Source organism: Microplitis demolitor, chromosome 10, assembly GCF_026212275.2.
Source record: "Microplitis demolitor isolate Queensland-Clemson2020A chromosome 10, iyMicDemo2.1a, whole genome shotgun sequence".
Taxonomy (NCBI): Eukaryota; Metazoa; Arthropoda; class Insecta; order Hymenoptera; family Braconidae; genus Microplitis; species Microplitis demolitor.
The window spans coordinates 12707603-12719404 of record NC_068554.1 but is presented as its reverse complement, the minus strand read 5'-3'; the positions used below and the strand labels follow the sequence as shown (position 1 = coordinate 12719404).

The 11802-nt window shown below is 33.0% G+C and overlaps 1 protein-coding gene across 1 annotated transcript; it reads right to left on the bottom strand.

Moving 5' to 3' along the window:
• Positions 1-1010: 1010 nt before the first annotated feature.
• LOC128668853 (zinc finger protein 862-like) lies at positions 1011-3038 on the bottom strand. Its single transcript, XM_053742658.1, has 2 exons — positions 1109-3038; positions 1011-1054 (listed from the first exon to the last, which is right to left on the bottom strand). Exons 1-2 carry the CDS (start codon positions 3036-3038, stop codon positions 1011-1013), a joined length of 1974 nt encoding a protein of 657 aa, XP_053598633.1.
• Between the last annotated feature and the right edge of the window lie 8764 nt (positions 3039-11802).

Sequence of the window (11802 nt, the reverse complement as noted above, 5' to 3'; positions counted from 1 at the left end):
GCAGCAATTTGTACATTGCTGCCAAAGCCAGGTATTCTCAAACACTTGTTATCCACCGCTGCGTACGGGTCTTGCAGAAGAAGGACATCAATACGTTCCTCCTCCCACAAGGCACCTGTCTCCACTGTTCCCGCCTTATCGTTTCGCAAATTTACTTGCAAGACTCGAAGACCATTAGTGTAAAATCCTCTCTCTCCTCCTTCTCTCTCTGTCGGATTGGGGGGGGGGGTGGAATTTCGTTTCACGTATCGAGCCCATCTACTGTTTCTCCTTGTGTTGCGAGCCCACCGTGGGCAAAGTTACTCGACCCTGGACACTCACGTCGGTTTGTGCCCCGTGAGCAATTTTTCCAGTCTGCTAATGAAATTTCTTTAGGTGTTTCCCATTTCGCGTTTTCTAAGTTAGTTGGTCGCGTGATTTTACCCTTGCGGTTCCGCGTTTCTCGATTCTCGTGCCGACGATTATTAGCGGGGGTACTAGGGGGCTTAGCGATCAAATTAGTAGCAAAAACACGGCTTGCCACTCTGGCACTCCATCGAACGAGCGTGGTGTTGGTTGTCGTTACTGATGGTGATGATGTCGTCGTGGAATTCCCAGTTTGGTAATTTCCATGACCTTCCTCTCCCTTGGGGACCGGTCCCGCACAATCCGAACGCCGGTCCATCAGTCAGGGTTGCCAGAAGTGTTTAACAGAAAGTAGCGCAACCTCACAGAAAAAGCGCACACTAACAAAAAAAACCGCCCAATGATAAAAATTTAAAATAAATATACATTTTTATTTTTAAAGAGTTTATTTTTGAAAATATATTGGTTAATAAAAAATAACTAATATTATAAATTAATTTTTATATTATTTTTGTTAGTTATACTACTAAGTAGTAAATAATATTTTCATATAATTTTAAAACTTCAAGAACACGTGAGATCATTTTCATCTAATTTAAAAACTTAAAATACGTCAGATCATATAAAAATATTAATTAATATATATTGCATATATACTATCACATTCAATCCAACATCTGTTGCAGTAGTTCTTCTTCTTCTTTCTCTTCTTCAGGAGTTATTTTTTCATAAATACTTGAGTTAAAATTGAGCATGTCATTACTTGGCTCGAATTGAGTACAGCATATTCCATCTTCATCTAAGCTCATTTTAATTCTTATTATCGATGATAAAAGTGGCAAATTCATACGATTTCTGAGTTTATTTTTTGTCGCAGTAACTCGAGAAAAAACTCGCTCAACAGTGGCATTACTTATAGGTAAACTATATGCCGTTAATGCTAGAGTAGCTAGTTCTTTAAATAAGAGATTCTCTTCAGCATCTTTAAGCTCCATGAGTTTAGACCAAAAAAGTGAACCTTGGGAAATAACAGACTCACCGAATTCGCTCTTGAAGTCATAGTCAATTAATTTTCTCCACTGCATTTCAACTATATTCAAATCAACATTTTTTCCTAGTAAATCTAGTGGTAACTCAGCAAAACTTGGACGGTCTGTTTTTAGGCAAACTTTCGGAGAAAAATATTGAATTTTTTTCAAAATTTTTGTATTATCAGATGTACGTACGATAAGTTCCTTGCAAGCTTTGATTAAAAAAGACTGACAACGAAGTTTCACATCGTTGATAGTGCTTTTAGAAATATCGGTTTTGCTTAATAAGTCTTCAATAAGTTTTGTAAATTTATAACCAAAATCTACTCGATTCAATGGTAAATAAATTGATTGAAAACTTAAATTAACGGACAAAGAGACGGATGCTGGAAACAAAATTCTTCTTAATAAAGCCAATGTAAATTGTTCTAATTCTTGTAAAATAGTGAAATGATCAGCATGCTCTTTTTGGAATAATAAATTAATAGAATTGAACTCGGATAAAATTGGTGACAAAAACGTGAAATACAGTAAGTTTGCTGGATCATTGTACATTTGCTGTAATTCTTTAGCTGTGTAACGATCTTGATGTTTTTCAGAGGCAGCAACATCAAAATGCAATTTTAAACTGTCCCATTGGTCTAAGATTCTAGCTACAGCTTGGCCTCTAGCTAACCATCTCGTCCCAGAAAGCTGCACCAGTTGTAAGGGGTCACCTCCGTCGTTTAGTGTGTTGTAAATGTCCAAATATTTTTTTTTTCGTAACGCTGATCTTTTGAACCAATTAAATGTTTCACGTAACATGTAATCAACGTTTGAAGGAAGTTCTTCTGAAGCATGAGAACATACCAGATGGATGGAATGACAAATGCATTTAAACAGCATTAAGTTTTCTTTTTTCTCTTTCATTAATGTAAATAACGAATGTCTGATACCACATAAATTTGACCCACCATCAGTAGCAATTGCGAAACAATTCAAGAGGTTCAAATTTATTTTTTTGAAGTAGTTATTTAAAGCTTCGTACAAGTCATTTGCAGATGTTTCAACTACAGGAATTAATCCTAAATACTGAGAAACGATGCATTTTTTTCGAATATTAAAATACCGGATACAAATACATAAATGTTTTTGACAAGAAACATCTGTTGATTCATCTAATATTAAAGAAAACTGCACATCGTTGATGTCTTTAATTTGTTGCTGAAGTAGAGACGGTTCAATTACTCTTGTAAGTAAAGCGGTACATTTTGTTCTGTGAATACGTAGAGATTGATCGGGTTTTTTATTACTATTAAACGTTTGAAACTGGTCTTTAATTATTTCAGAGAGATGATCGATCACACTAATCGATGAATGACAAGCAGTGTGAACTGCTAATTTTAATTCGATTTTTGTGATTAAATTTTTTTGATTTATAGAAGTTGCTGCTGGAAAAACCTTATTGATTGTCGGATGTACAGCAATTGCAGCTGCGTTTTTTAAATGTTTAGCAGAATCTTTATGTCTCACTAAATCAAATCTATGAGCTCTGAGCTCACTTTTGCATAGCTTGCAGTAAGCTTTGTTTGGATCACTTGCTTTCAGTAACCACTTAACAAACAGTGGATCCTTGAGCCAATTATCATTGAACTTTTTCTCGTATTTTGCCCAATTTGTCATTTTTAAAGTAATGTTAATATCAACAGCAATTATTATTATTTAATTATTCTTCTCTTTTATCCACCCAGCACATGCGCTCGTCATTCACTAAGAAAAAAAAATGTATTATAATTTAATACTTTCTTTATTAAAATTCATCATCAAATAATACACTTACAATGTACTTCTTCCTGTTCTTCGCTAGATGATGATGATGATGATGAATTCAAGCTTGTATTATTTGAAGATCCGTCTTCACGACCAGCGGGAATTGTAAAAATTATACCATCTGGAGTAAAAATATTATGAATAACATGATTCTAAATTTTAAATATGCTAATTAGTTTATATAATAACTGAACATTTTTTAATACTTGCTTTTAAATTTTTAATTCGTCATTAAATCTTACTTACCGGGTTTAACAACGAAAACATAATAATTATTTGAATTTCTTAGAATACGCCCACATTCATCATATAAAGGTTCAACAAATTTTTCAATGACCGTATTCACTTGATTAGCTGCCATTTACTGATAATTAAAATAACAATCAATACCAATAAATCCGTATAAACATCAAAACATTTGAAAGTCTGCCTGCTTGCCGGTTACAAAGTTGAGTATATGTATATATATATATATATATATATATATATATATATATATATATATATATATATATATTTCAATCTCAGTTGGTAAATGCAACAGCTTCTGTACCTACGAGCGTTACAGTCAAATTATAAAAAGACGTGGGAATAAGCCGAGAACAATAAGTAAAATTGAAGTAAGATATTAAAAAAAAAATTTTTTTTAATTCTTAAATGATTAATAATTATATAGGCGAATTTCAAAATAGCCCAAATTGTGGAAAATCGCCCAATCAAAATTTTAGCGCAAGGCACGCTCGAAATTCGCCCAAATTGCGGTTATACGCCCAATCTGGCAACCCTGCCATCAGTGCGGATAATTTTTCAAGAAATTGAACTGCCATGTTTTGTTTTTGTAGCTATTTGAGTCGCTAAACTCCTGTTTGTACCTATAGGGAGAAAAGTTTTAATTAGTGTTGCTGCTGCTACCTGTGGAAGAGAAAAGCGTAATTAGTGTTTGAGGAAGGGGGAAGGATATGGGGTTTGGTTTGTCTGGAAGCTGATACTTGTTTGTTTTTGCATGAAAATTTTATACTTATTGCTTTCGCAATTTGTATGATGATCAAAAATTTTTGCAGGGCCTGGGCCTATTTGCGGTGGTATCAGTCCACTGTCGATATATAATAGTTTTTCACTATCATTGCGTTCAAAAAAATCGATTAAAGTGAAAAAAATGGCCCTGGGTCCAAGGACCCCAAGACCATTTATCTACTTATAATCATCAATCGTTCAAAATCGATTAAAGTGAAAAATTTCGCCTCATGTTGGATGCCATGAAGCTAGTTAATCACTCATATATTCAAAATCGATTAAAGTGAAAAGCCCGCTTCCCCGAAGGGAGCAGGCCTTATCACTTTTGTATACATTCAACAAATCATTCAAGTTTTCCATAGATTTTTGAGTGATTGGCATCACTTTTAGGGGTTGGTAGCGTTGGGCTACCACCCCAAGCCGGTGTCTTTTCGAATTCCGTCCCGTTGGAATCCTAATCGCACACAGGCTGTTACATCCTACAACATTACTTCCTGCTCGTAGTTTTGGTAACAGAGGTCCACAGCGTTGTACAAGTACAAATTATAACACATCCATTTTCGGAACGGGACGGCCTGAAAGCCTCCAAATCAAACGTGCGCTGCTTTTCCTAAGTTACTTCCGCCAGAGTTATTTGCGTGGAAGCAATGAGGTAGAATGCCTTTCCTGACCCTCATCCCTCCTTTCAACTTAAAGGTTGATCTTTCTAAGGAAGAGATTTGAAACGGCTGAGAAGTACCCGCTCAGGCTTGTGTAACCCTAAGGGTCCACAAGGTTGTGGTACTATACGAGGATTTTAGGCCTCTTTACGTTCAAATGAATACCATCTCAGGTCTGTGTAACTTCCTTGAGTTCACAGAATCGTAGTATTCTTTGGAGTCTTTGCTCCGTTATTGTATGTGTAGTCACTCAGGCTTGTGTAGCGCCTTGGCCCACAAGATTGGGCTACACTTTACTTTGATAACCAATCAAAGTCGTCTTTTTGAGGAACATATATGTTTTGAAATTTTTCGCCAAATTTAGATGGACATAGTTGTTTATTTACTTATTGACTTATGGATATCTGCGCGCACACACCCTAGCGCATCACTTTTCTTCCCCTTGTGGTCTTATTGGGGGGAGTTATATTGCCCTCTTCGAGAGTTTTTGAACTCTTATGAATATTTTTATATATTTCAAGATCCAGCATAAACTTACATTCTCAAGGACCCCGGCTTGTACTCCGACCGACTGAAACCTATATCAGCTAAGTTACCATATCCACGTAGCCGTCCACTTGTGAACAAAGTGGTCATAGCTCGGGACTATCTGAACCATCGCTCCGTTAGTCGTGAGAACCGAAGTCCCTGACCTCGAGGCTAACACCTTAAACTACAGTTTGATGTCTGAGTCTCTTAGGCCTTTTCCATGCGAGCACGGCTCTCAGCTAGTTTGGCCCTGCGGTCCACCAGCTTTCGAGCTGCTCTAGGAAATGGGAACATTCATTCTGCTTTTGATCTTTTGTACTTTTGTACTTTCTTTGACTGATCCTTAGTCAAATCTTGTGTCCAAGAAATGGTATTCGAAAGTCATAAGTTACTTAGACGGAGTAAGCAACATGACGTCTTAGTTTATTTCCTGATTCACTTTACTCCAGGGTGCGCGCACGCGAACGCCCAAAATTTATATATTCGTTTTGGTATTTTATACCACTGTATATATGTATATATGTATGTATCCCGATCCCTTGGATACTTGAGTCGGTTCTCTGAGAGATTACCGCTCTTTCAATCTTTCTTTCTTTCCCAAAAACACAGTATTGTCCCTCTGGATCGGCAGTGACATCGTTAGTTTCCCTTACGGTACTTATGGTGGCACCGCGAAAAGGTCCATGTATGCTTGTCCGGCCCATCTTGGCCACTTTAGGCCAAACCACCTTATAAAAAATATAATAAAGTCAACAAAGTTGACAAAATGTTGACGCTGCATCTCAGGTTCCCTGTGAGAGAATCGTCGTGGCCCGGGTCTCATGCATCGCCATCTGTTTTGACGATCCACGAGCCACGGCGACTCTCTTATCGTAACCGATTTTCGTTACATTGCATAAAACTAATTTATCAAAAAAAATTAATTTATTTTAATCAATAAAATATTACGGGAACGTAACAATAACTTATTTTTGTTTCTTCTATGTAAAAGCTCGTTCGATTGCCTTCAATTTCCCCTATACAACTTATTGATTCAAACATTTTTTAGGTAGATTTTTTTTACAATCTAGGTATTGTATTTGTCCTCATGGTCAATTCTTCAAGGAATTTTGTCATAACCTATTTATTGTGCACAAAAAAACCTGTAAATTTCACAGCTGTTATATATTTTAAACGTACTTCTTTTATTACTTATGATTTATCAAATGTACCTCTACCCCCTATCATTATCAGTGGTCTTGTCATTACGATAGCACCCACAGTTCTTATCGGATCTTAATGAAATTTTCCACACTCATTCTATAAGCGATTACCTTGATCAAGTTTGAAAATGATCTGAATCGTTTGAATAGTTTTAAAATTATGGCTGTTTGAAATATTCATGATTTTGCGTAAAAATCAGTTTTTAATCACTGCTAAGGCTTACATAACTTTAAAACTAATATTCATAGACAATTTCCGTAAAAAGTATCTGAAAGCTTGTCTAATAAGCTTTAATTTATGACCTTAAACTTTATGTTTTGACCACTTCTTCCAATAAGTTGAGAGCCTTGAAAATTTTGATGGAATCAAAAATGTTGAAAATATAGTTTTTATTCGACATAACTTAAGCATTTCTCATTATAATCTAATTCCGTCAGTTGTATTTTGTTGTGAAGAAAATAATCTTTCAATTTCATAGCTATTTTCTGTTTTAAAAGTATCTCTTTTATCACTAATGATGTTTCAAATGTACCTGTACGCTCTATGATTGACATTTTTACTGTTTTATGATACTTTCAAAGCATTGAAAATTTTTTTTAATGTAGAAACATATGCATGTTTTTAAATTTTTTTCGGTTTTAAGTCTTAATAAATTATGCACTACACATCAATATCTATTTCCATTAAATTTTTTTGTCGCTAATAATATAATCTTTTGATTTGTTTGCACTGGAAGATAATATTTTGTTAATAGCAATACCGTTAGGTGATAGTAACCATCTAAAAATCAAATAAACATTGTAAACTATGAATATAGCAATACTTTATTGGCGAAAAGTTTATATTGGTATATTATTTATACAATGTTTTGTCAAATGAATTATCTGAAGTTTGCCGAGAAATTTTATACCATAACTACACACTAACATGTATCACAAGATATTTATGTACGAAATTAACTTATTCGATAGATTAAGTGAGAAATCTACCTTCTATTTCGGCTGCCAAATGGTGTTTTTGATATATTTCATCAATTTCTGGTGGTGCCAAAAAAAAAAAAAAGTTATTTTTCGGCACACCTTAATTTTGATATTATAAAATAATTCCAATTTTTTATATATTGATTACAAATACAATTTACAATTATCTGATGTTTTTGTCAATTATAACTACATAGAAAAAAACAGTTAACTCAAATCCGGAAAATCAAAATTATCTTACACCAAATAAATAATTATCTTGATATTTTTATCATAAGTTAGAATTTTTTTTTTCCAAATTAAGATATTTTTATGCTTAAATTATGCATTAAGTTTAGTAATATGACAATACAAGTGTTGTAATTTTATTAAACAGTTTATATCGAAAATAATTTGTAATTTGGTATACTGTATTAAGTATACTGTAGATCAAATTACAAATAATGTTTGTCAATGTTAAAAACTTTCTATGGGAAACTAATCAACGGTTCTGTAAAATTACAAAAAGAGTAAGAGAAATAAAAATTTTTGGCGAAATTACAATGCATTATGTAATTTACAAGTCAGAGCTGTAAAAGTACTAAAAATATTTGCGAACTTTTAATGACTTTATTGTAATTTCAATTACAATTTTTTGCTGTAAATTTATAAAAAATTGTAGTAGATCAAATTACAAACATTGTTTGTAAATTTTTAAATTTTTTAATTGGAAGCTAGTCAACGGTTCGGTAAAATTACAAGACGTGTAAGAAAAATAAAAATTTTCGGTGAAATTACAATGGCTTCTGTAGGGTGTATGCCAAAGTCCCGGTGTAGCAAAATCCTGGTGGTTCATTGTCCCGGTTAAAAAATGGCATCTTCAATAATTTGACGGTAGGGCGATCTAGCGAGGAAAAAAATAACTAAAAAAAAAAATAAAAACTGTATAGCCTGGGGGATAAAAAATTTTCTAATAAAGAGATGGCGCTGCGATCGAAAATTAATTACATAATTTGATTTACTAGTAAATAAGGGAGATCATTAACAAACGTGCCTCCGTAGGATCGCCTTGAAATTCGGTGTGCCTACCCCTCTTAAGATCAACTACATTGCCCGTGAGTGGCTGGGTTTGAAAAATGGGTCTAGGTCTTTGCCTTCGTAGGATCACCTTGAAACTTGATGTGCGTACCCCCCTTAGGGTCTACTATATTGCCCTAGAGTAACCGGACTTGAAAAATGGGTCTAGGTCTTTGCCTCCGTAGGATCGCCTTGAGACTCGGTGTGCCACTTCCTTGTACTGTCCAGTATATTGCCGAAGGTTGGCCAGACTTGAAATAGGGATCTAGGTACTTCTCATTGTGGCATCGCCTTAAAACTTGGTTTGCTCACATGCATCGAAGTATTTATATGCGCGAAATATATGCAAACATCTATGAATTATATATTCCACAATTATAAAAATATGTGCTACGTATATGAAATATATATTCCAATATATATCGTTTTGTGTTAAAGTTAATATCTGAATTATGTAAAAAATTATATTTTTTGATCAATTCGAAATACACGGAGAGGAAGGTCAAGTAAATATGCCGATACAGCACAGTAATATTTTCATTACTCTGTAGTTCGTGTTCAACTTTAAATAACTTTTGACCAAATAGATTCATCAAAAAATGATAAAAACTTTTTTCGTTGAGCATTTAATTAATTACAAAAATATGCCTGCCGATGATTCCTATGACTCATTGTTAGCTACTTACAAAATTCAGAAGACGCAAAAAAAATTTTTTCCATGTTATTTTCATGAAAATAGAAAAGTGCAATGCGTAATTTCTTAATATTAATATTAAGAGCTCTAATTTTCACAGGCGTCTTTACTTAGCTAAATGAAACTTTTAAATCTATTTGCGAGAAAACAATAAAAGTTTCTTAATTTTTGTATTACCCTAATATATGTATATATATATATATATATATATATATATATATATATATATATATATATATATATATATATATATATATATATATATGGATGCAAGGATGGTTGGGAAGCCACTTTCAGATACAAAATGAAGTGTTGTGAGACCACTTTTGCACTTGTGAGGCCTGGTTTCACAACTTGAATCTTCTAAAAGGTAATTGTGAGCCTGGCTTCAGAATATATCTGAATCCAGATAGCAGCAGTTTTGTAGGCCAGGCATCACAACCTTCTTTTTGCATCTGAATGTGTATATAAGATATACTCATAGAGTAGCGTATATCCATATATATAATGGTTTGATAACTTAGAAAGGAATAGACACAATGCGCCGTAAAATATATATTTAGAAATATACTAAAAAGAAATTATAATACCACCAACGTTATTTGTGCTTTTATAAGCTAAAATTGGAAAATAATGCAAAGATTTAAAAACGACCGATTAGAAATAATTTTTTGAATTTCTGTGTTGTTTTACGACTTGATAATTAACTGGCAAATCATGTAAATAATAGATCCATGATAAATATTACTAAGGTTGGAAAAATGGCGTGACGCCTTGGTATGTATAAAAAAATATACTAAACGGGATTTATGGAACCACCTGCGTAATTGTGCATTTATGAGCTTCGATTCTGTAATTGATTATTAAAATTTTAAATGCGTCAATAACAAATCATTTGTTTACTTTTTGTACTGTTTAACGACCTGATAAATAACTTGCACATCATGTAAAGAATTGTTCCATGATAGATATTGGTAAGAATTGGAAAATAGCGTGAAGCCGTAGAATAGATCAACAAATATACAAAAAGGGATTTATGAAACCACCTCCATGAATTTCCCAGTTAGTAGCTTGAATCGAATAATTTTGCATTGATGTACAAAACTTCGAATCGAAAATTATTTTATGAATATTTCTGCTGTTTTACTTGCACATCATAAGAAGAGTAGATCAGTGATCAATGATTCTAAAGTTTTCAATATAGAGTAACGCAGTGGTATATAATCACGAATATACTAAACGGAATTCATGAAACCATCTGCGTAATTTTGAATTGATTAGCTTAGATTCAGTTATTGTTTTTTTAAATTTAAAACTTGCCGATACCAAATTATTTGTTTAATGTTTGTGTTATTTAAAGACCTGATGAATAACTTGAATATCGTGTGAAGATTAGATCGATGATCAATTTCTCTAAGGATTGATTAATAGCGTGACTCTGATATATATATTAACAAATATACGAAAAGGAAATTATAAAGCCATCTGCATGGCTTGTCTGTTTAGTAGCATAGATCAAATAATTATTCATTGATATGCAATACCTGCTAATTAAAAATTATTTGCTTGATATTTGTGCAATTTTACTTGCGAATCATGTATAGAAAAGATCTATGACAAATTTTTTTTAAGTTTCGAATATAGCGTCACGCCTTGGTATATATTTACAAATATACTAAACGGGATTTAAAAAACCACCTGCGTAATTAGGAATTTATTAGCTTAGTTTAAGTGAATGATAATTGAAATTTAAAACGCGCTTATGAGAAATTATTTGCTAAATTTTTGTGCTGTTGAACGTCCTGACAAATAACTTGTGAATCATGTAAAAGTTAGATCCGTGATAAATTTCTCTAAGGATTGAAAAAAAGCGTGACGCTGTGATATATATCAACAAATATACCAAAGGCAATTATAAAACCATCTGCATTAATTGTCTGTGTAGTAGCATAGATCAAATAATCATTCATTGATATAAAAAACTTGCGAATCAAAATCTACTTGCTAGATATTTCTGCTATTTTACTTGCGAATCATGTATAGAAAAGATCCAGCTGAAGTTTCAATTATAGCGTCACGCCGTGGTACCCCTGCTTAAAAAATCTCATAAGATCCGATAGCTTCTTATAAATTCTCATAGGAATTTTATGAGAATCAATGAGTTATATGGGAAGCGGGAGTCCTCTTCTCATAGAACTTACTGAATTTTATGAGATTGTATAGGAGGTATTTAAAAAAATTATTTTCTCATAGATTCTGATAAGGGATTCTTTATAAGAATCTATCGGAAAATACAAATGTTTATAAAAAATGAGTTTTTATAAGGTTGAATGGGATGAAATATTCACGGGATTTATAGGGATCTATAAGAAAATAATAAAATTTACAAAATTTCTATTCAGTTGAGAATGTATGAAGAAATTATTTAGTCACTAACAACTGGAATCTATGAGAAAATAATAAAACTAGCAAAATTTTTGTTT

Excerpts from the sequence above, each read along its gene's own strand:
- LOC128668853 (XM_053742658.1), bottom strand. The coding sequence starts at position 3,038 with ATGACAAATTGGGCAAAATACGAGAAAAAGTTCAATGATAATTGGCTC. Across the intron at positions 1,055-1,108 it reads CTGTACTCAATTCGAGCCAA|AAGAGAAAGAAGAAGAAGAA; the intron begins GTAATGACATGC and ends TAACTCCTGAAG.